The sequence below is a fragment of the Cebus imitator genome, unplaced genomic scaffold (assembly GCF_001604975.1).
Source record: "Cebus imitator isolate Cc_AM_T3 unplaced genomic scaffold, Cebus_imitator-1.0 Scaffold8, whole genome shotgun sequence".
Classification (NCBI taxonomy): domain Eukaryota; kingdom Metazoa; phylum Chordata; class Mammalia; order Primates; family Cebidae; genus Cebus; species Cebus imitator.
The window spans coordinates 11432389-11458292 of NW_016107323.1; the positions used below are offsets into that span (position 1 = coordinate 11432389).

The window sequence follows — 25904 nt, forward strand, 5'->3', positions numbered from 1 at the left end:
GAAATAGCTAAGATCAGAGCAGAACTGAAGGAGATAGAGACACAAAAAACACTTCAAAAAATCAATAAACCCAGGAGCTGGTTTTTTTAAAAGATCAACAAAATAGACAGACCACTAGCCAGGTTAATAAAAAAGAAAAGAGAGAATAACCAAATTGATGCAATAAAAAACGATAAAGGGGGTATCACCACAGATTCCACAGAAATTCAAACCATCATCAGAGATTATTATAAACAACTCAATGCACATAAACTAGTAAGCCTGGAAGAAATGGATAAATTCCTGGACATTTGCCTCCTCCCAAGCCTAAACCAGGAAGAAGCCGAAACCCTGAACAGACCCATAACAAGGTCTGAAGTTCAGGCAGCAATTAAGAGCTTACCACCGAAAAAAAGCCCAGGTCCAGATGGGTTCACAGCTGAATTCTACCAGATATACAAAGAGGAACTGCTACCATTCCTTCTGAAACTATTCCAAACAATCCAAAAAGAGGGAATTCTTCCCAAATCATTTTATGAGACCAACATCATCCTGATTCCAAAACCCGGCAGAGACTCAACAAGAAAAGAAAACTTCAGGCCAATATCCATAATGAACATAGATGCAAAAATCTTCAATAAGATACTGACAAGCCGATTGCAACAGCACATCGAAAAGCTTATCCACCATGATAAGTAGGCTTCATCACGGGGATGCAAGGCTGGTTCAATATACACAAGTCTATAAACGTAATTCACCACATAAACAGAACCAAAGACAAAAATCACATGATTATCTCAATTGATGCAGAGAAGGCCTCTGTATATGTGGCACATATACACCATGGAATATTATGCAGCCATCAAAAATGATGAGTTTGTGTCCTTTGTAGGGACATGGATGAACCTGGAAACCATCATTCTCAGCAAACTGACAGAAGAGAAGAAGATCAAACACCACATGTTCTCACTCATAGGCGGGTGTTGAACAATGAGAACATATGGACATAGGGAGTGGAGCACTACACACTGGGGTCAGTTGGGGGGAAATAAGGGAGGGACGGTGGGGTGTTGGGAGCTGGGGAGAGATAGCAAGGGGAGAAATGCCAGATGTAGGTGATGGGGAGGAAGGCAGCAAATCACACTGCCACGAGTGTACCTATGCAACAATCTTGCATGTTCTTCACATGTACCCCAAAACCTAAAATGCAATAAAATAATTAAATGGTGAAAAAAAATATAGCCTTCTAGCAATCAATTTCTGCCAGAACAGAGTTTTCACCAAATAATTATCATTGAAAAGTCCCTGGAGCCTTGTGAATGTATTAGAAAAATGCCATTGCCCAGAGCAGCATTGGGAGCTAGTTGGTCTGTTAGGTTGTAAATGTTGGTTGCAAGTTTCTCCTTGTTGTTGAGGCAAAAGAATGAATTTTTTCAGAAATTTTAGAACAAATATGGAGATATATTATCTTCTCCCATTGCCATCACCATCTGTGAGTATTTTACTCTGTGTTCCGCACTCTGATGCATACTTTACACACTTCACATCATTTGATCATCTCAAGAGCAGTATGAGATCTGGTCTTATCCACTTTACTGTCAAAGAAAGAACCCTGGTGGAGGCCGATCAACTTGTTACATGGTTGGATGTGGTAACATGAGGACTTGAACATGGAACATCTGGCTAGAGAGTCCTTGGTCCTAGTACCATGCCAAACCTTAAGCTGGTATTAGGACTGCTTGCCCCTAGCAAGTACACATTGGTGATTCTACTGTGATTTGAACCCTGGCTAGTAATTCTAAGCCAAGCAGGATGCTGCTGCCAGGCTCCAGGTCAGTAGCACGGCAGCAATATTGATGCAGATTCTTTCCACGGACCCCATTGTGGTCAGCTGTCTTCACTAGGAGTAAGTTGAGGGAGACAGAATGGGAACTACATCACTCTATCCCCACTGGAGGGACAGAGAATGAACTTACAGCTTATATGCAACCTAAAGAGACTGTCCCCTCTTTCTCTTCTTCCCTCTACACCTCCTCTTGCTGCCCCTTTCTATCAAGCCTTGGTCACAGATGTCCTGCCTCATAATGACTCATGACCGTCTCATTACATTACCAGGGTTCTTCCTAGACTATATCTTCTAGGAAATGGAATCATATATGCTACATAGGCATCCTCTTTCCCGGGAACCTCGACTAATCCATCATTTTACAACCCTTCCTGTGATCCTCTTTCTTCCTGGTGACTGTGATGGCCAGTCCTTCCTGCCCCTGGCCAGAGCACGCTTGCACATCTGGCAGAAGTAACATACCTGCATGGCAGACCAGTGTGCCCTCCAGAGGAGGCACACAGACCAGCTGTGCAGGTTATGAGGGTGAAGGTTTACTGAAAAATGATCTATACGGCTCTGCGTTAACTTATTTTTGAATAAAAATAAGAACTAAAATATCCATAAAAATGATCATAAAAAATAATCAAAAAATCATAAAAAATGATCCATACGGCTCTTCATTAACTTATTTTTAAATAAAAATAAGAACCAAAAATAAGCCTTCTTTTACTCCAAGGGAACCACATTTGTTTGTCAACGCATTTCCTCCTATCTCCCTGCAGCCTGGCACATGGTAAGCAATTTGTAAACATTTGTTGAGCGAAAGAAGATAGCAACATTTTCAGTTTAAGTTTCTTTTTTGTATTGGCATAATCCCATCTTAAATGATTGGTTTAATGAATTTATCTCTTGCACTGTGGCTATTTCAGAGCTTGAAGGAATAAAAAGATTAAAAAAAAAAAAAAGAACCTTAGGGTGGGAACCTGAGGCTCCTTTCACTCTTATATAACAAAGCAACTTAAAGTGTTTTGGGCTTGGACCATCTCTGGGTTGCTGTCCTAGTGTTATGGTTACTGGGGCATCTGGATTTGAGGATTTTAAGGGAAGTGCCAGAGGCTGCGGAGAGAGATAGAAAAGGTGCTCATTTGCTTCAGGTTGTGGACTTCAAGGCAAACGCTCCACATTTTCACTTGGGGATGGGGAGGTCCTTGCTGTGCCATCTCCCCGCCACAGCCTTCTGGTAAGCCTCATGCAGTGATTAAATTATGCCAGCTCTAGAGGTGTAATTTCAGTTTTCAATGAGAAAATTTAGCCAAGAGACTATGTTAACATGCACCCACTCTTTGGCTAATGATGCTTCCTGCAGCCATCCTCTGCAGAGGGCATTTTTCCCTGGTGCCAAGTGCACCCAGAGCCCCTCTTCCATATTTGGCTTTTATCCTAATTAATTATGATTGGCCAGAAGTCTACTGACTGGAGCTCCCTCTGTGGGGGCTGTTCTAGGTGACTCACTTCTAGATATGCAGTTCTCACATAGGAAAAAAAAAAAAAAAACGACTCAAACGTATGAACAACATTAAGTGTTCTGACAGTGAAGTAGTGCTTTTCTCTTCGTGGTGTTTGTGTGAAATGATCTGGCAAAATAGATGCTGCAGAAATAATGCATTTCTGTGTCTCCCTTCTCAAAAGATAAATGTCCTTGGCTCACCACAGGATTTCCTGCCAAATGCTGATTCTGCTAACAGAAGGGATGGAAGCTTCAGAGGCTGTCTTGTAACAGAGGAAATACAAAGTTTCTCAGGCTTGCCCTTTTTCCATATCACAAATGTGACATACAATGCCTTCTGCCTAGACCGTGGTCCTGGCCAAATCCACAGGCTGCTTTGTTGGGGCATCTCTGGCTGCTGCACCAGGCCAGGGTAGGCCCAGCAAAGACATCAACATCATCCACACCCTGTCGGAATTTGTCTGTTACATGAAGAGCTTCTGTTTAGGAATATGGAAACACAGTGCTTGCTAGAATCCTCTGTAGCCAGAAATGCCAAGATAAAAAAGTAAGCTAGCACTAGGATTTGGGGTGGTCGATTATGTGCAGGCACTGTGCTGGGGGCTTCGACAGATGTATTCCTGGTAAGACTGCAGGGCAGCCTTGGACGATGGACATCATCTTCGTTGATGTTCTGAATGAGGACGCTGAAGCTCGGGAGGTTAATGGCTTTCTTAAATTGACTCAGCTAGCTGGCCCAAAGTGTTGCTGTGTCTGGCCTCCAGAAACCTTGGTGTCTCTCGAGGAGCCCTGCCTCTCATTCCTCTGCCTCTTGGGGCCCCTCCCCATTGCTGTCTCGAAAGTCCTGGCCATTGCAGCCTCTGGCTTCCTTGTCTCCATCCAGTTTTGCCCCCTTTCTCTCTATTCTGCACACTGAGGTTATTCAAAAGCACACACCTGATCACTGATCCTTTCTACCCTCAAACACCGCCCCCCACTGGTGGCTCCAGTTGTTGCTTGTCCCCACAGCCCCACCCTGCTCCCCACATCAGGATGGGGTTCAAACTCTTACGCCTAGCACACCACCCTTGATGACCTGGCCTCTGCTCACTTCAGTGGCCTCATCTCTCACCAAAGTTGTCCACCATGGCCATCCATGCTCCAGTGCAGTGGGACAGCGAACACTTCCTTGAGCCCCAGAAGCCTCTCCGCTGGACTCTCCTCCTTGCTGCTCCCTCTTCCTGGCATCCTCATCCCCTGTTGCACCTCTCACCCCACCCCCAGCCTTGTCATCTGCACAGGGTTTGGCAAGATGGGAGTCACTGCCCTGACTACCATCATCAGGCTTTCCCTGATGCCGTATCTTCCTTGCCTGCTTCCTCCTCAGAATGTTCTGGCTATTAAATAGCAAGCTTTCTTTAAAAAAAGTTTTTTTTTTTTAATTTCCACAGGTTTTTGGGGAACAGGTGGTGTTTGGTTACAGGAGTGCGATCTTTAGTGGTGATTTGTAAGATTTTGGTGCACCCATCACCCAAGCAGTATACACTGAGCCCAGTTTGTAGTCTTTTATCCCTCACCCATTTCCTACCCTTTCCCCCAAGTCCCCACAGTCCACTGTGTCATTGTTATGCCTTTGGATCCTTGTAGCTTGGCTCCCGTGTATGAGTGAGAACAGAAGATGTTTGGTTTTCCATTCCTGAGTTACTGCACTTAGAATAATGATCTCCAGTTCCATCCTGGTTGCAATGGATTCCATTAATTTATTCATTTTTATGGCTGCGTGGTGGTATATACCACAGTTTCTTGATCTACTCATTAATTGATGGGCATTTGGGTTGGTCCCACATTTTCACAATTGCAAATTGTGCTGCAAATTGGAAATTGTGCTGCGTATGCAAGTGTCTTTTTTGTGTAATGACTCCTTTGCCTCTGGGTAGATACCCAGTAGTGGGATTGCTGGATCAGATGGTAGTTCTACTTTTAGTTCCTTAAGGAATCTCCACACTGTTTTCCACAGTGGCAGGTACAGTTTACATTCCCACCAGCAGTGTAGAAATGTTCCCTTTTCACCACATCCACACCAACATCTATTATTTTTTGGTTTTTGGATTATGACCACTCTTGCAGGAGTAAGGTGGTATCACATGGCGGTTTTGATTTGCATTTTTCTGATCATTACTGATCTTGAGCATTTTTTCATGTTTCTTGGCTATTTGTATGTCTTCTTTTGAGAATTCAGACAGCAAGCTTTTGTAAACATCACTTTACTCCTTACGATGTGCTTGGCGTCCAGCACCCTGCCTGGCATACCAGAGACAGCCAGTATAGTTTGCAGAACAAACAGATGGGGTGCTGGAGACAGGATACAAAGCCAGCCTGGCCCAAACCTTTCCTCTGGTGCCATAGCCATCACTTCCATTTTTGTTTTCCTCTCTGCCTTCCCTTTGTGTTTACAGGGACCTGGTAATACTTTCTTAACTCCTTTTCTCAGTTGAAGGATGACTGCTTTTACATGAAACAGAAGTAATCTGTAGTGACATCCTTGAAGCTATAGAAAATAAAAAGGCCCATTGCCTGCCCAGCTGTGTGGAGAGGCAAAGCCCAGGAGGAGAAGGAATAATGTTAGGTACTTTTTCTCCAGGTCTTTTTTGGTACCTTAGGGAACAGAAGCCAGTTGGTAGCCTGCATGTGGCCATGGAGCAATTTCTAACTGAGGTTCCAGGGCCGCCTTCAGAGTGGGCTTGCTTTTTCTTCTCAGGTGTTTTTATTGGTTGAGAGCTATGTATGCTCCTTGAGGGAAGGCTCCCAACCCACCCCACAGAGGCCCTGTGAAGGGACAATCGACTCTCATGACTTCAAATGAGCCCAGGCGGCCTGGAGCAGCTGTGTGAACTGCTGCAGCCCCTATTAACTGCCGCTGTCTCCAGGTTTTGGTATTTGCCTCTCTTGCCAAGTTCAAGCCACTGTTGGCTACAAAATCAACAAAACGTGTTTTTATAGCAGTAAAATGGGTCCTCTGAAACAAGTTTACAAATTTTTAGACACTTACTCACCTATCCCTCTATTCCCCTTCCCTGTAAGGTCAAAAGATGGAGCAGTTAGAAGGCAGACCCTGCTAGGTTTGAACCTTCTCTCTAACAAGCTGACCTTCAACACTAGCTGGCCCTCTTTGTGCCTCAGCTCTCCACCTGCAACATGGGGGCTTGTGAAGATTAGACAAAATTGTAGGTGAAAAGCTTCTGGCACCTCCTGGGCCTGTGACCCACATAGGACTCATTTTACTGACTTCCTTAGACGCTGTCAATGAAGACATGTCACTTAATTGCAAAGAGTCTAATTGGGACCACATTCCCTTAAAGAAATCTGTTTATTAGGTGCTCATATTCTATTCTAAACATAACTACAACTTTTATATTTTTTTGAATGTAAAATGGTATGTTTATTGTAAAAATTATAAAATACAGGTAAGCAAAAGAAAGAAAAAACATCATTTGTGATTGTATCGCTGGCTGTGAACACTGTGTATGTCTTCCTAGCAGGGTGTGTGTGTGTGTGTGTGTGTGTGTGTGTGTGTGTGAATTAGTGATTTAAAACAAAAAGTAAGCAGTTAGCATCTGTCATATATTGTGACACTGTTTCCTGCCTTCTCTGACTCAGTTTGGGATGGCTGTGTGGACTTCTGTTGTACTGGAGTAACTCACTGTATCCAGTTGCTGGAGGTCAAATTGCTTGGTTTTCTACTGCAGGTACCTTTTCAATAGTTTTGATATATATCAACATTCTAAGTTACTAAGGGATTTTGATTGATTAATAAATATCATTGAGTTACTCTCTCTGTTCTTCAAAATCTTTTGTTTCCAGCAAAGTGAAATATTTCCTAGAAAGAGTAAGGCATTACATTATTCTGACCTGATTCCAGCAGGCATTAACATGTTTTGGAAGGACAGAGTGCTTTTTGCTTATGAGGTAACTTCCCCAGGGTGATGAGAGAGTAGTATATTCTTGGCCTATTTGCAAGGAACACCTGTTGGCATGTGGCCTAAAGGTTGGGTACTCAGGTTAGAAGAGGAATGGCTCAGCTTTTCCCAGATCTAGAACCCACAACTTGGCAGAGAGCTTTCTGCTGAGATTAGTTAGCAATGTCACAGGCACCAGTAGCCCTGGGAGACTGACAACCTACCATAAGGCCTGGGGCATCTGTTCACAGGGCAGACTCAGAAGAACAAAGTGGGATACAAGAGATTTCACCGAAAACTTGGTGGAAAGTTAGTGTTAAATAAACTGATTCCTTTCTAGAAGTCTATTGGGAGAGAAACATATGCAAATAACAGATATGGCCAGAATATTGAGGCCTGATTTAAAACCAAAACTTCAGATAAAGATGAATTGTGAAATCCATTTTGTTTTTATCTTAAGCCTCTAGATTACGTTAATTACAGAATTAAGACTTTCATTTCACCAACTATAAATACTAGGCTGCATTAGTTTCATTTATTTTACTCAGTCTTGAACTTTATATTTTTGGTGGTGAATCAGCCTTGGGTATAAGCTGGGTTTCACTGTTGGTTTTTGGAGCACACCTGGCAGACAGCAGAGAACTCCTGGGATTTTTGTCTCCAAAGATATTGGCTTCCATTTGAGCTTCGGGATAGTCTTAGTGATTGTCATTGAAGTTTTATTCACATACCAGAGCACGCTCTTTGCTTGAGCCAGTGTTGGGCTGGCCAGGGCCCCACCTCCCAGGCCAGTCCAATCAACTTCCCAAGGTAGGGGTAGGGAAGGTTTCTCTTTGCCTTACTGTGTTTGGTGTTGCTGTCACAGAATATCACAGACTGGGCAATTTACAAGAAAAGAGATCTATTTCTTCCAGTTCTGGAGCCTAGGAAGTCCAAGGTCAGGGGTCCCGAATCTGGCAAGGGCCTTCTTGCTTCATCGTCTCATGGCAGGTGGTAGAAGGGCAAGGGGAGCCAGAGAGCAAGAGGGCGCTAGAGTTGCTTTATTTATTTATTTATTTATTTATTTATTTATTTCTGAGACAGAGTTTCACTCTTCTTGCCCAGGTTGGAGGGCAATGGTGTGATCTTGAGATCCTGGCTCACTGCAACCACCACCTCCCAGGTTCAAGTGATCCTCCTGCCTCAGCCTCCAGAGTAGCTGGGATTATAGGCGCCTGCCACCATGTCTGACTAATTTTTTGTATATTTAGTAGAGACGGGGTTTCACCATGTTGTTCTGGCTGGTCTTGAACTCCTGACCGACCTCAGGTGATCCACCTGCCTTGGCCTCCCACAGTGCTGGGATTATAGAGGTGAGCCACCATGCCCAGCTCCAAACACACTTTTATAACAAATGCAGTTTTCCATAACTAACCTACTCCTGTGATAACGACACTAATCCATTAGGGTAGAGCCTTCATAACCTTATCACCTCTTATTGGTCCCATCTTCCAGTACTGCTGTATTGGGGATTAAGCTTTTAACACATGAACTTCGGGGGACACATTCAAACCATAGCAGCCTTATAGAACCACAGGAAAATGCAGTGGTGTCCTTCCTTGCATCTCCCTTGCATTGTAAAATTGCAATTGCTCTGCAATAGGCTTCATCCAGAAAAGTCCTTTATGTTTGCTGTGGGTTATGGTGGCAACCAGAAGGACCTGTCCTTGCTTCCTGGGCCACACAATCTAGGATGCCAGGAGAGAAGAACACAGAGGGTTTTGTGGGCTGGGATGGAGCACGAAGCCTTCTTGTGTTGGAGAACAGGATAGCTTTGGTGGGAAGAGGGGAAAGTCTAGATTGAAGTAATAAACAGTTTTTCAGGTGAGATGCAAGAGAAACTCCTAAGATTTTTATGAATGTTTTCAAGGCATGGGGGATGTATGAATTACAGCTCATGATCAATTATAGGACCATGCAAAGCAGTTCAAAACATCTTATAAGCAGTATAGCAGATGTCAATCTTGGTCTAGACTCACATGGTCCAGAAATATTACTTCTTAATTTTTCCAGGATCAACTTAATGCTGAGAAACTCCAAGCTCTTGGGTCTAATATTCAGGTCAGAGGCTCTGGTGCCCATTCTTAGGATCCCTTCCTACCCTTCCCCTCTGCCATTGAATAGGGGGGTGCTGGGGAGTCCATGTCTAGGTTCCTACCTGCTTATAAGGGAAAGAAGAGTATTTTTTTTTCTTTTTCTGAGACAGGGTCTTACTGTGTCACCTAGGCTGGAGTATGGTGGCATGATCATAGCACACTGCAGCCTCAACCTCCCAGGCTCAAGCAATCCTCCCACTTCAGCTCACCAAGTAGTGGGAGCCACCACACCTGGCTAATTAAAAAAAAAAATCTTTGTGGAGACGGGGTCTCAATATGCTGCCCAGGCTAAGAGAGTATTATCTTGCTGCTCCTAGAACACATGGACAGATGCCTCCAGCCTCACCTCGAGACTAAGGATTTTGTTTTGGTTTAAGGATCTGAGGAATTCTCTCTTTACATTAGTTGCTTTCCTTAGAGTCCATCCCTTTGTCCTCAAACACTAATCTCATTTCAGGATACACAGTATTACTGCCTCAAAAGACTTGGACATTTGAGCAAGGAAGGGAAGCGTTTTGTGTGACACACACACACACTCTTCCTCGAGTCAAGGAGAAGCTGAGCCTCCCAGTTTACAGTTTGAAGGTATAGGATGGGAGGAATGAATGGAGAGAAAATATAAATTTATATCTCAAAAATTATTCTTCCATTAAAATGTAATATATTTTTCTTTTTACAACTAACTGTTAAGGTCCCTAGAGCCAGATGAGATGTGGAACCCCTTGGTTTCCCTGGGTAAGAGCTTGGGGTGGGTGAGGAATTAGTAAACTGATTCAGAGGTTCCCCACAAATAAGAGTAAACATATCTTCCCCAGTATCTTTAATTCCCCAGCTGTTTGATAGCCAAATAAATATCATGGCTTCATGTTGACATTAAAAGTATTATAAACTCCATTTGGAAGGTTTTTATCAATAAACAATATTTTCTGACACTAGGAACAAAATTAAATCTTTAGTTAAACCAACTTTTGGGTCTTAGGATCCTTTATACTCCTACAGAGTCCTGAGACCCCCTGAGAACTTCTGTTTATGTGGGTTGCTTGTATCTATTGATATTTACCATATTAAAAATTAAAACCAAGAAATTCAAAAAGTGATTAGTACAAGGATAAAAAACTAATTACATGTTAATATATGTATCATATTTTATGGAAAATAACAATACTTTCCAGTAAAAAAAAAATAACAGGAATCGCCTTTTTTCATTTTGCAAATCTCTTTAATATTTGACTTAAGAGAAAACAAGTGGATTCCCATATCAGTTTCTGTGTTCAGTCTTTTGTGATTGGTTGCTGAAGAAAATCTGGCTTCACACAGCTATGCTTTTGGAAAAAAGAAGACTTCACGGACCCTGAAAGGGTCTCAGGGACTCACAGGAGTTTTGGGATCACTTTGAGAACTGCACATTTTAAACAGATAAACTATGAGGGTATGTGATGGATTTTAAATGAAAAATTGTCTTTATTAAGAATTTGAGTAAACTGTGGGTGAAATCAGTCCCTTGTGAACAGACAGATGGTAGTTTAATTGGGTTAAAAAGTATTCCTTTCCTGGGTGCTAGTTCAGTCTCCCAGGACAGCCAGAGTCAGTTTCATACTTCTTTCTAGTTGGCTTAATAATTTTGAAATACAGTTTAATATCCACAAATTCACCGGAAGCAGTCATGCTATGATTTTATATTTATTTATTCCTTGTGAGTAGACATGCTATGAAATCACAGGTGTGCTATTTTATGGTGTCATGTGTCTTGAACGTTGCGCTCTCTTCTTACAGAAATACAAAGAGTATGAGAAAGATGTTGCCATAGAAGAAATTGATGGTCTCCAACTGGTGAAGAAACTGGCAAAGAACATGGAAGAGATGTTTCACAAGAAGTCTGAGGCAGTCAGGGTGAGTGCCTCTGGTTTGTGCCCTGTATTGCCTGAAGACACAAAGGCAGTTTCAGGGACTGGCATTGATGAGCCAATCTCTCAAAGATAAAAGTTGACTCACTCAGCTATTATAGAAATACTTTTATTTCTACAGTCTGGTTAACCAGGAAAAGCAGTCACTAGGGGCACAAACTGCCCTTTTCATAGAGGGTTCTTGTGTGTGTTTCCTTCTGATAAATGTATGCGTTCAGTAGAGGTGCCACTAATTTGTTCAGCCATGCAGCGTGGGCCTGTAACTTTATAATGCATTCACTAACTGCCCAAAACCATTCAAAAGTACACTGGGGTTCAACTAAGCTCTATTCTGATCTGAACATTTTCTTGGGTAGGTGTGTTTTGTTATTTTCTCAGATGGCTGCATAACATTCCAGTCTGTGAGTGTGTCATAATTGATTTAACTGTTCCTATATATTTGGATGTCTGAGTTGTTTGAAAGTTTTTATTGGCCAGGCGCAATAGCTCATGCCTGTAATCTCAGCACTTTGGGAGGCCGAGGCAGGCAGACCATCTGAGGTCGGGAGTATGTGACCAGCCTCGCCAAGATGGTGGAACTCTGTCTCTACTAAAAATACAAAAATTAGCTGGGCATGGTAGCAGGCACCTGTAATCCCTGCTACTTGAGAGGCTGAGGCAGGAGAATTGCTTGAACCTGGGAGGCAGAGGTTGCAGTGAGCTAAGACTGTGCCACTGCACTCCATCCTGGGAGACAGAGCGAGACTCTGGCTCAAAAAAAAGCAAGTTTTTATTTAAGAGATGTGGTCTTGGTATCTTGCCCAGGCTGGTCTCAAACTCCCGGGCTCTAGTTATCCTCCCACCTCAGTCTCCTGAGTAGCTGGGGCTACAGGTGTGTACCACCTCACCTGGCTTGCTTGCAGGTTTGACATAAATAATGCTGCAGTGAATCTTCTTGTATATTTATAATGGATCAACCAACTGAGCACCTACTACATGTGAGCTGTTTCTTCAAGGACTGTGTATGTACTCACTTATGTTATCCTTGTAACACCCCCATGATGGATGTTACTATTATCCCCATTTTACAAAAGAGGAGACTGAGAGGAAGGAGTTGAGTAGCTTCTCCCAGGGCACATGAGGAGTGAGAGAGAGCTCCAGCCATATGGACCCCAGAGTCCACATTCTTTACTGCCTCCTCGCCTTCAGTATTCCGGAGTGTATGTGTATTTCCTTAATGTGAGTTCCGGAACACAGAAGACAGTTGAGAGGCTCAGAGGCAATCTTCAAGGTTCTTTATGCATATGAAAAATTTCTGTCCAGATAAGGTTGTGCCAATTCACAGCTGCTCCAGCGGGAGTGGTATGCAAGTGCTTATTTTCTGGAATCCTTGCAAAAAAAAAAAAAAAAAAAAAAAAAAAAAAAAAAAAAAAAAAGCACTAGTAACAGTATTGTCAATGTGAGAGGGGGACATATTGTTTTAACTTACATTTCTTTGTGAATCACAGAGTTTTAGGGGAGAAAAGGACACAAATATCTTTAGGTTCTGCTTCTACAATTGACAAAGTAGCCCTGGTGTCTGGAATTCGGGGAGCTTTGTGGGTGGTGGGGGAAGGGAGTCACGTGGCATGCTGCTGTGACACAGAGGTCCAGCCAGCACCAGAACCTAGACCTCACCTCCTTGAGGCAGTGAACCCACGTGGTCAGTGAGACATGGGCTCTGGAAGTAGTGGAACTGTTTTGAATCTCAGCTGTGTCCCAAGGTGGGAGATCAGTGAGAAGAATTGAGTAACCCCTGTGAATCTCTTTTTCCTCATTTACCATCCTGGAGCTATTAGCAGGAGTCAGTGATTTAATAAATACATGCTTACATTTATTGAATTCAGATGCACCAGCCCCTGTGCTAATCACTTCATGTATGTCATCTCGTTTAATTCTTGCATCAACCTTAGGAGTGAGACACTGTTATTATCGATGTCTTAGAGATGAGCAAACAGGCTTGGCAGGATGAAGTCATTTGCCAGGTCACATGAGCAGGGCTCAGCAGTTAATTTTTACACCCAGGTGGTGGTTGCAGGACCTCTGTAGCGATACAAGGCATTTATTTAGCTCAGTGTCTGGCAAACAGTAAATGTTCAGTAAACATTTGCTGGTACTTCTGGTTAAAGGGCCTTCCCACCTGTGAACATCTGATAGGAGGTAGTCTTGCAGCTTCTAGAAGCACCTGGTTCAGATGACAGGAGGGAAGGTGAATGGGGTTGAGCGTCTTCATATTGCCTAATTTTGAAAGCTTTGCCTTAAATTAGTGAGGTTAGAAAGAAAAAAGACAATTTGATATGGTGGGTGTAGTTCCTTTGAAAACAAAACATAAGTTGCTCTGTTTACATCGAAATGTTCCCAGAATAAAGGCAGCCAAATTCCTTGCAACGTGTATTCTATGTATTTTAAAATAAGTACACAGGACCTCTGTAAGCACGCTTGATGCTCCAGCCTATAATGTCTTGATGAATTGGTCCAGTGTTATGTGGATTTTCCCACCCCTGTCTTTAAAGAGAGTTTGTACCTCACATAGGGGTTTAGTGTGGAGATAGTAGAGACGAGCCTGGCCCCACTGTGAGCCATGTGGCTCTCTTGGCAACATTCGGGACTCATGTGCCATTTGGAATGAGATGTCCCTTTGGGGGCCAGGGGAGCAGTGAGTATAACCCTTTTCATATTTTGATGGCACCTTGATTCTCCATTAGGAAAAGTTGCTGTTTGCCTGTGGGATTTGTGAACATTTGAAGAGCAAAGACCCCAGGTCCAAATTTGCCCATGGGTTTGCTGTGGAGTCATTATTTGTAGCCTTGCACTGGAATGCACTGCTGTGAAACAGGGTGGGGCCCTTTCCCATGCCTTTCCCGGTGGGGTCACCGGGCAGTGACCCCACACCACTCTTTTCTAAGAGCTCAGGAACAGAACAGATTTTAGGTTTGGCCTTATCACTCTGATATGCCATGCCTAGGAATCTTCCCTTTCCAAGCCCCTGTCCCTCACCCCCAGCAGCTGGAGGTGGGTCCCAGGTCCAGGCGCCCCACCTTGTGTTTTCCTAGTGTGCGTTAGTGGTGACTTGAGGGGCGTGTGTAGTAGAAACCTGGTTCACAAACAACCCTGATTAGTAACATTTCCATTGATGTATATAAAATATTTATGAGTCTGGCAGTAGCAATTTAGGAATTGGCAATAACAACACCTTTAGTCTATGAAAGTACGTTCAGTTAGCGCTGGGGAAAAAAAAGGAGCACTACAATAACCTCCTCCTTTAATGTAGCCTGTCATCGCCTGCCTGTTAAACAATGTTGATCTTTTTCTCTGTCTCTTCTGGCTTGATTTCATCATTTTCCTCCATCACATTTCCCAGTGATTAGTTGAATCAGAGTGATTTTATCATCCTCATCTCCTATTTGAATTACTCTCTACTATGCAATTATCCTATCACAGAAAGTCCTATTTTCTCCCTGTCAGATGTCTGAAGTAAATGTGAAACCTAAAGTGGGCTGCCCATTACATAACCCCTGTCATCTCGTTGGTAATGGACTATATGTAACTTTTTTTTTTTTTCAGGCTAGCAAATTATAAATAACCTTAGCTTCAGTAATTGCCATTAACATAATGGTGTCATCATTATGGTAGCATTTCTTAAATAATATTTTCTAGTGCTTTTTAATGCCATTGGTGGTTTAAGTAATTTTTTCACACTCACACAGAGGCTAGCTATAGGTTATTTGATACGGCCATGCTCCTGCTTGCTTTTGTATATAGCAATTGTGCCCAAGGCACTGTCTCTCACCTTCATTGTTCAGACATATTTATGCCTCCAAGTCCTCAATTAATATTGCTGACAATTTGTCAATTTTAAGTCTCTATGAATGGATGAGAAATGAAGTCCATTTGCTTTTAGTTCATTAACATTTCAAGGGATATTTCACTTGCTGGACATGGAGGAAAGGATATGCACCCATCCTCTGCTGACTATGGATGTTCATCAGGCCATTCCTAAGTGACACCTGGAAATGTTTGTCTGTGTCACAAGTCAGAGCTCATCTTTGATGTTGATGGAAGGCAAATTTGACACCATTTCCCTTTCTCCTGAGTTGCTGATGTTGAGATATGTACCCTGATTTGAGGGTAGGGAGAAGGCAGAAGGGTTACATTGCATGACCTTGTTTATAGGAACAGGCTGCCCCCAGCCTTTCCTCTGTCTTTAAAATCTGGCCCTTCAGGGAGAGTAGCACAAACTACCAATCAACTGGAAGCATCATCTGGGGCTCCAGGGAGCTCTGAGCAGGCACAGCCAAAAGTGCGGTGAGAAGAGCGTCTGTAAGAACTACTGCGTAACCACTAACCTCTGATTGTAAGGATATACTTTGAGGACCAATTCCATCACAGACGGGGAGATGCTATGATCCTGTGATTTTGGTGTGGTCCATATAACTGGGATGAACAGTACAAGAAAAAAGCAGATAAATCAGGAAATGACAAAAAGGACTTTGGCAAATTTGTAATTTTACGGTAGTATTCTCCAGGGTGGTTTTCTAAAGGTGAATTCCTCAGAGTGGATTTTGCCTTTGGTTGTGTGGAACAGCTCTGGGGTGGACACTGCCTTCATCACACTGATTTGAACTGGACTTATAACCTCCTTCTGTCTTCCCAGGTATTCCTGGTTTCAGAGCCAAACCCTGATCCAGAGGGCTTTAAATGTCAGGCTATGCAGACTTCAGACCTCCACAAACTTTAGCAGGTTTCAGAGAGGGAAGGGGCACTGGGGGGATTATAGGATAGTATCTGTTTTGGTAGCATTTCAAGCAAAACATTACAATTAATTAGACATGTCTAAAAGAATGAACTCTGGGGAATGTGAAGAGATATAAAAAACAAGTTGTAGCTAGACCACTCCGTGATAAGTCAGTTGTTTTCAAACCTTGGGTAAGATATTTAGTAAATTTTGAAAGCACCCTGAAACTCACAGCTGTAAATAAGCTTAATCTCGTTTTACTTATTTTCTGATTTATGTTGATAAAATGATAAATCAAGCCCTCGAAAAGAGTGTTTTGCTTAAAAATAAATACCTTTGCTTGTTGGGAAGAGCTAAAGGAGACTAGATTTTATATTAAGTTTCCCTCCTTCCTATAGTTACCTGCTGTTCATTGCGGAACTGATTCCCATTATAGCTGTACTGTGGAAAGTAATTGCTGTTGTACAGTAATTCAATTTCAGTGCATTCACGCATCAGTTCACCGATAGGGGTTTATCTGGAGAAACCTGGGACTTGAAAGCTTTTTATCAAGAAATTCCACATGCAGCAAGACATTTTTCCTGGGAAACGAATATCAGTATTTGCATTTAATAAACATTTACCTTCTCAGAAAAATGGATTTTTCTCCCTGCAGAAGAGATTTACGCCAATCTTCCAAAAAGCTAGAGGGGACTATTAAAGCAACTTTCTTGAGATGTTTTTTGACTGGCGTCTGTCTACATATGTATGACTATAAAATACATCAATGTTTTTATGAAAATATATACAGTGAGGCATGAAAAGCAGGATACGCCCAAGTAAAGCATATTTCGTTCCCAAAATATAAGCTGTATATATAAGAAATTAATATCTATAGGGACTCTATGAATACTTCTGGTTTAAAAACTCATCTGTATCTATAGACATTGTGAAAATTGTGGGTGAGGCATACTTTCGAAAGAATATCCGTTATGTTGTAAATGAAATAGTTGATTCTGCTTATCAATTTCTAAGTTGAGGAAAGGTTCTTAAGCCAGAGCTGATTCTTCTTTTCACATATGAAGTCCAAAATGAGCTGTGGAGGTTTTGGGAACTGAATATAGCCTAACAGTGCCAGAATCACTTTAAGTTCTCAGGCAGTAGAGGTAAATATGGCTGTGTAGACCTAAAAGATTCTTGTTTTCTGCCTTGTTTTCATTTCTAATCTCTTCTCAGAATTTCAAAGCTGGTACTTTGAAAGAGCAGTAAATTTGTTTCAGAAAAAAATAATGTTTTCTGTTTTGAGTCACAGATAGAGGACGGAGACTATTAATTTTTTATGTTGATGTATCTTATGGTCTATTTGCCCCTTTCTTTGGTAAACTGGGTTGCTTGCAAAATCGCACGTATACATGTAAGGAAATTTAGAGCAGAAACCTCAAACCAGAAGAATCTTAAAAAAGAGCAGCAATCTGCATTCACCAGGTTTGATGAGGTCAGCAAACCATGTTTGGTTAATGGTTGAGAACAAAACCACATTGAACTGCATGGTCTTCGTGGGTTTCACCCCAAATGGGCCCCAGGTTTCTGCTAACACACTTCAGTTTGAGTCAACCTGAGCCTCACAGATAGGCCCAGAGGACTGCTCTTCCTCCCACATTGAGAGGGAACAACGTCTCCGCCCCCCTGGGGGTATACGCTTACCACTAAAGGGAAGGAAGGGGAGCCACTGGACGCCTTGTATGTGCACTTTCACGTCTCGCTCCCTCAAGCTCTCAGTTTTCCATCGGCCTCACATCTTCAAAGTTGGGTTGACTTGGTGGACCGTATCCTAACTTTCCTACTTATTCTGAGGGTGTTGGCCTGTAAAAAGCATTCTTCTTTGTAGGTAGAACTGCGGCATCAAACCATCCTTGACTTCATGGTTATTTGGAATAGCCATGAATTGGACTAATAATTGGACTGCATTATTGATTTAGTACAGTTATTTTCCCAAATAACTGGACTAAATGCTTTCCATTTGCAGAGCTTTATGGAAGACTTGGTTTCATATTTTCTATGTCTACCATAGAAGCACCCATGTATTTTTTAATGCTTTTTATTTGTTTTTACTGGTTGTAAAAGTAATACATATTCATTGTAAAAGAACAAAGAATGTGCAGAAAACGGTAAAAGGGAAAGTAAAGATCACAGCAAGAAGAAGTATCAAATGGTACTCAATGTTTCTCAATACCTTTCATTTTTCAGCATCTTAGTTTCTGTCTTCATAGGGTTTTTTTTTTTTTTTCCTATTTGTGCATGAGTATATAGATATATGCGGGCATATATAAGCTTCTAAAACATTGGATTTTTCTTTCTTGTAACAAGCTTTTAAAAAATGACATGTTGTGGACATGTTGATGAATATAGATTTCTGTTATTTTTCATGACTGCTTTCTGGGAAAGCAGAAATCAAGCAGTTCTCTCTGAGTGAACATTGATGTCATTGTAGTGTTTCACTGTTATAAGAAATAATATGATAAACTTTCTTGCAGAGAAACTTGTGTCCATTTATTTTTGATGCATTTATTAGGAAATATTCCTAGAAATGAAATTAAGGCTTTAGGTATATCTTGCCAGATTGTCCCACAGACAATGCATGCCTGCCTGTGTTTCCACCTGTGTGGTTGGAGGGGCACTATTTCCCCATTGTCCTCCCTAGTCCTTGACTATTATTAGTCTTTTGGCCACCTATAGTATCTCAAGTTTTTTTGTTTGTTTGTTTTGAGATAGAGTTTCACTCTTACTGTCCAGGCCAGAGTGCAATGGCTCAATCTTGGCTCACTGCAACCTCTGCCTCCCAGGTTCAAGCAGCTCTCCTGCCTCAGCCTCTCAAGTAGCTGGGATTACAGGCAACTGCCACCATGCCCGGCTAATTTTTGTATTTTTAGCAGAGATGGGATTTCACCATGTTGGCTGGGCTGGTCTCAAACTCCTGACCTCAGGTGATCCACCCACCTCAGCCTCCCAAAGTGCTGAGATTACAGGCGTGAGCCATTGCACCTGGCCTCCAGTTGTTTTTGTTTTCTTTAATTACTCACGATTTGGCACAGTGGGTCCCTCTGGCTCCTCACCTGCCCTGCACCAGGGTTTGAGGAAATTACACCATGTCACACAGAGCATGGGCTTGACAAAACAGAGGGATGACCCAGGTGCTGATCCCCGTCCTCCCACAGAGAAGTATGTGGGTGCAGGCACTCTGCTGGGTGTGCTTGGAGGAGCCCTCCTCTTCCCCTCCCTTTTTGGACCTTATCATAGGAACAGTCCGGGGGAGGAGGGGCAAGCTGGCACTACGCTGCCTGGCTTTGGGGTGCCAGACAGTTTGGAGAAAACAGCTGGAAGCATCGGCTGCTCAGTATCTGGGGACTGTGGTGTGCTGGATGTTTCAGCCTCCCCACTATTATGGGAGAAAGTCAGTAGTTGCAAGAGAAGTTGAGCTTGGTGCAGCCCCTCTCACTGGGAAAGGGCCCGATTCCCAGCTGGCTCATTGACCCAGACTGAGCGCCAGGGTCACTTTGATTCACTTCTCTGAATGGTACTATGTAGTTAAATTGTTTTACATTTACTTTTATACATGTAAAAGTTTTTACATGTGTATTAGCCATTTCTTCTTCATTTTTATTTTTGTACACTGCCTGGTAATACTCTTTCCCTTTGTTTATACTGTACTATTTCTTTTCTTTGTCCGAACTTGTCTTTACTCTGGCCCCAGTGCTGATTACAGTGCTTCAGACTATAGTTAAGTGCTCAGTAAATGTTTGTTGATTGACTCATGCGCCTTTGCCTTGGGGTAAGGATAACTTAAAGTGAGGGTGATATGGGTGGTATGGGCTATACCCCTTCCCTTTGACCAGAGAACTCCTGAGTGATGAAGGGGAAAAGAACGTATTTGAGCCTAACTGCAGAAACTGTGGGGTTCATGGACTTTCCAGAACCATTCACTGTTGGCTCCAAGCAAAAGAACCTGACATAGCAATGTGGCACCAAGATGTTGGTCCCAGTTCTGATTTTTCAGAGTATTATGTTATTGTTGTTGTTCTACACTAGGCCAGGTAGAAAATAATTCCACTTAATTTATACTCAGGCCAGGTGAAAGCAATCTTAAAAGGTTTGTGGGCGGGAGGAAATTATGGTGGGTGTGAATCACTGATGCATCACCGTCGATAGATCCAAATGACAGAAGAAAGCCATAATAATAATAATAACCATAATAAAAGACCACTGTCTGCAATTTTATAAATTACCAGCAACAAATTAAAGGGTTTCAGAAATATTTTGAATGCATATTTAGTCTGTTTAACTAGGGATGCGTTGGTGGCATTAGTTGTATTTTTTGGTCTTTACTCAGTTTCCTATATGGAGGTGAGGAGCAGCTCGTCCTGCAAACACAGTGAGATTATTTACATTTTCTATATTACGTTATGAGGAGAAAATGAAAAGGTAGTTAGGAATTCATTGGCATTTCATTTACACTGCATTCAGTGGAGAGATGACAGCCCTTGCGAGTAATCAGAATCTTTGCTAAAAATCAGCCGGGATATCATTTATTGCACATCCCAGGATTACTGGCAGCCTGGATAGGCTAACATTCAGTGCTTTGTACTGTCAAGGGTAAATGTGGATTTTTTGTTCTTTTGTGCTTTTTAATTGATTTTTCGTTTGTGTGTATGTGTCACTTGGGGAGGAAAATCAGATCCTTGGGAATATACTTAGAGAGCCTCTCCTCACTGCACCCAGTGACTCTGGAACATTTTGTGGGGCTGTTTGATGAGATTTATAGAGAGGAACTTCTCTAGGACTTCTGCAAAGCTGGTGATGGATGTCAGAAAACAGACTCCTCATCCAGGTCATGGTTAGGATTGCTGATAGATGGCCCCACGCCACCCAATGAGCAGGAGTCTTCCTACCTCAAGCAAGTGTCTCTGCAGACACTCAGACTGCTAACCCTAACTCAGGTTGTGGCCCTGATTTGACTAATGCAGGAGTTGCCTTAGTATAAACTCCAGGCTGGGCATAGTTACTGGCTGTCAGCACTTTTACCCAGACATGAGTAGATGGGTACCAGCTGCACAGAGATGATGGAAGCACCTCCCATCTGACTGAAGCACAGTCAGACTCATAGGGGAGCGGAGCCCTGTAGGCAGCTCCTTGGCCAGCCAGTGGATGGCCTCTGTTAGGATGCTTTTTGAGCCAGGCAGCCTGTCTCCAAGAGGACTTTCCTTCAAAGGGCTCAGTGGATCCATTCCCTTGATGTGCTGGGAGTCTGTCATTCCAGTCACTGTGGCCATAGTCTGGGGACAGTGCTCCAGGCTTGCTGTGGTCCAGTGGGGGAATCAGAGTTGGCTTCTGAGGCCAGATGTGGTGGAGATGATTTTATTCTAGGAAAGTAGGTTCAGAATACATGTGTTCATAATGGAGGTGGTGGGCAGGAGTGTAGGGATGGAAGTTGACACATGAGCATTCATTCTTGTGGGAATTTCTTCACTGGAGGTGGGGAAATAAAAAAGAATTAATCACATCAGAATTGTAAACCCTTGTCCCCCAGGCCAATCCTGGTTGTAGATACCTTTTACTTGGTCTATGTGGGCTTTAAGAGGGAAAAATAAAATCACATATAAAAATATGTAGTGATATTAAAATATTCAGATTTAAAACTTGAAAAATGGAGAGGTGTAGCCATCCTGGGCCCCCATGTCCACAGAACAGCAATCAGCATCAGCATGAACATCTCGTTGGTTGATTTCCTCGTCGTTTATTTGCTACTCTGGCCCCGAGGATCATTGAGTTTGCAACCCCTGCATTAGTCAGATTAGGGTTTCTTTGTGTATATGAAGTAGGTGGCATACTTACAGCTTTCATAATCCCCCACAGAAAGCCAGCTGGAGTCATTGCCATTGTTTTCATCATTGATATCATCTCTGCTGTCATCATCATCATCACATTACTGAGTGCTTCTTGCTTGCCAAGCTACTCTGCTATGCTTTGCATATATTATATCATTTAAGTGATACTTGTGAAGTTCGATTTAAAAAAATTCTTGGCTGGGTGTGGGGGAAAGATCATTCACAGGATTTAAGGTAAGAACATGCATAATAAGGGGACATGGAATTTTTCTTTTTTTAAGTTCCTGAACTACCAGATGAGACTATTTCTGAGATTTTCTTCACCGTTAACATTTGAGGATGTTTAGCCTTTGTTCAGCTCTCACCTGTAAGAAGTTCTATTGTTTTCTCCCAATCTCAAAGAGATTTGATTCATGTAAATAATTCCCAGTCTGGTCTCATTCATAGAACTGGCAAACAAAAATCAGAGCAATCCCCTCCCTCCCTCGATCCACCCTCGTCCCCAGCATACACTTTCCTGTAGAATGATGGCTGAGACAGCATTGCTCACGTGGAGAAGGGGATGAAAAATGCTCAAAGTGGCTACATTTGAATATGTGGCACTTATCTCTCTGTGCAGGCACCTTATAGAAAAAATAATTCATTAAACTTCATTCTAGGAAAAAGAGCATTAAGCCTTCATCAACAACAACACAAAGAGCTCACCATAGCAGGAACGGGACAATAAAGGAGTTATTTTTGCAGAATTAACAGGAAGAAATTAGCCCCATGTAGCCTTCCTTTTTATCACAGTGTGGTGCATTTACATATTTTGAAATTTCACATTTACATAGTCAATGATTTTAAATTAGATTCTCACATCTCCTCTCTGATGTTTGTCATGTGTACAACTTGTCTTAATAACTGAGTTGTTAGCATTTTAAAAGCAGTTATCTAATTATTGGCACAACCTTGAAACATAGCACCCAGTTACCCTTGCAGTTTTTAAGCAGCTTTACTGAGATATAATTTGCATATGTATAGGACACGGGAGCATGCATGTGTATTTACTTATATGCCACTTTGAAACACATCCGACGTGTAACTTGAGTTCAGGTTCTCTGATTTATCTGGTAACCACAGCTAGGAATTGGATGGGGGAGTGTTGCTTTGAGCTAATGCCTGTCGGGAGTGGGATGAAGTACTCATTTCTTTGAGAATTCCTGTCATTTCACAGAGGAGAAAAGAAAAGCTTGAGAGCAGGGGTGCAATTTATGTGTCTTCTCTTACTGTCCTGCGCTACTTTCATTCCTCGAAGGCCTGTGTGTGGGTGGGGAATCATGCTCACCTCACCTGGCCCATCTTTCCTTGACCACCTGTCTGCTTTGTAGGCTGTGAGTTGTATCAGCCTGGGTTCTCAGGGTTGGCTACTATTAAGATCTAGATTTACAGACAGCTCCTTCCACACATGGAGTTTATATGCCATTGAGAGAGACAGGAAGGCTTTGAAATCGGGAGTCCTGGCCATGCCACCCAGGGAACCTGGAGAGTGAAGCTAAACATATACCAGGTTCCAGGAGGCAGCAAAAGCAGGAGGAACAGCACGTGAGAAGCTGGAGACGAAATAGAACGTGGGACTGGTTGAAGGCATTGGAGAGGAGGATTGATGGAGAGAGGGGTTGGAGTGGAGAGAGCAAGACAAGGGGGTTTCCTGTTGTGAGGGGCCGGTATAGAGGGATAGAGGTGGTCGATTCCTGTGTTTATTTGAATGTCTTCCTCACCACTTCCCAGGCCAGTGGTTGGTCCATTTTACTCTACTCCCTGAGTTTCCCCCAGCATTTCACACACCTGGCTTGGCGGGCACTGGGCATTCACTGCAAGAGTTCGGGTGGCATTTTAAGAATACAAGAAGTTGCGGCAGGGTTTGCCTTTCTGTATCTACACTGCTCATTGGCCGCCTCCCTTTCCCTTTGTGTCCAGGGAAAGGCTGCCATGTTCTCCACTTTTCTCTGGGTATTGATTTCTCTGCACCAGCAACCCCCCTTCAGAAAGTATGTTGCCTTCTCAGTGATCAGAGGCTGCGGTGCCCTGAGATGTCTCCTTTGTTGCCTGCCCCTCTCCTCCAGCTGAATGCACTGTGGAGGCTGGAGAGCACAGGTCTTTTGTACAGCCCACTGAGAGTGATGCTCCCGGGCAGCACTCAGGAGGAGGGTGCTGGGAAGTGCAGCTGCCTCTATTGTGCTGGGAGAAAGCCTGAGAAGCCTGTGTTTAATGGAAGCAAAGAGCCTGCTTTTTAATTTTCAGCTACATTTAGCAGATAGACCAGTTCAGGATTGTCGTGTTTAGGGAGTCTGCCCCCCACATTCGGACAATTCGTGGGTGGAGGGGACCTCCTAGGAGCCAGCCCAAGGGGGACAGTCACCTGTTAGTTCTCTGAGCTTGTGTCCCATTGGGTCTCAGTGCTCTGCAGGCAGTTATAAGGAGACAATACGTAATTTGCCAACTTTCAGCGATGTCTATGGCTCCCCAAGCATGCTCCCTTAGTCTGCTTCATTGACCCCAGCAATTTAAGAAGGCCATCCTTGGGAATTACTTCCTCTTGTTGAAGTGGAAGTGCAGGACTTTGCCCATGCCATTTATTTTGTATGTAGACTTTGGTTTTGTTTTGTTGTTTTGTTTTGAGATGGAGTATCACTCTGCTGCACAGGCTGGAGTGCAGTGGTGCGATATAGTCTCACTGCAACCTCTGCCTCCTGGGTTAATGCAATTCTCATGCCTCAGCCTCCCAAGTAGCTGGGATTACAGGTGCTTGCCACCATGCCCAGCTAATTTTTGTATTTCCAGTAGAGATGGGGTTTCATGATGTTGGCCAAGCTGGTCTCGAATGCATGAGCTCAAGTGATCCGCCCACCTCTGCCTCTCAAAGTGCTAGCATTACAGGCTATTTTGTATGTAGACTTTGGTACACTTAGATGTTCAGTCATCTCTTGGGAAACAGGTTCACCCTCTCTTTGGAAGGGAGTGAACTAGGCTTTGGAGCCATTGAGACCTGAGTGAGGTTATCCATTATTCACTGACGGTGAGACCTGAATCTCCCTGAGTCTCAGTTTTCTTGACTGTGAAATGGATGTGCTCTCATGTGACAGGCACGGTGACTCTCTGGATACGGCAGGACTGGATTTGAGGCTGGCTCCCTCAGACTAGTCCTGAGCCCAGGTCACACGCTCCCTCGTTGAAATGGAAGCAATCACACAGCTGACCTCAGAACTAATGTGAGGATCAAATGAGCAAACATGGGCCTGGCATGAGCCCACAGGTTGCATGGTGAACTCTTTATAAATGGTCGTTTATTTTTATTTGTATATGTAAGTAGCGTCTTCTACAACTGACATAGCAGATACAGGCTCTGGTCTGGGCACCAGACTCCCTCATTCCGATCCTGTCCCAGTCACTTAATAGCTGAATAAACCTGTCCAATTTACTTAAACTTGCTAGGCTTTAGGAACCTTAACTCTAAGATGAAGATTAGAATACCTACTTAAGGGAGTTATTTTGAGGGTCAAATGAGAACATTGATGTAAAGTGTTTTAGCCCGGTGTCTGGCATATAGTTCTACTTCCTGAACACCGGTTACTATTATTCTTATTCTAATTATTAATGTAATCACATAGAAAGTATGGATATGATAGAACACTTAACAGGAATATCTGAAGAGGTTTAAAAAAAATTCAGCTATGGGAAATACTACTGTTGTAGGACAGGGGTCCTGATCCAGACCCCAAGAGAGGGTTCTTGGATCTCGCTCAGGAAAGAATTCAGGGTGAGTCTGTAAAGTGAAAGCAAGTTATTAAGAAAGTAAAGGAATAAAGAATGGCTGCTGTGTCTATGGACTAGACAAGGGCTGCTCATTGCTATTTTTTTGTTATTTCTTGATGATATGCTAAACAAGGGTGAATTATTCATACCTCCCCTTTTTAGACCATATGGAGTAACTTCCTGACATTGCCATAGCATTTGTAAACT

General features: G+C 42.9%; 1 protein-coding gene across 2 annotated transcripts in view; it reads left to right on the top strand.

The window, feature by feature from the left end:
- Positions 1-25904, top strand: part of LOC108314525 (voltage-dependent calcium channel subunit alpha-2/delta-3) — an 823636-nt gene that overhangs the window by 74789 nt on the left and 722943 nt on the right. For both annotated transcript variants that reach the window (XM_017543458.2, XM_037743848.1), the window contains exon 2: positions 11158-11274. In XM_017543458.2, coding sequence (XP_017398947.2) covers positions 11158-11274 — 117 coding nt within the window. The remainder of the gene's footprint in view (positions 1-11157; positions 11275-25904) is intronic.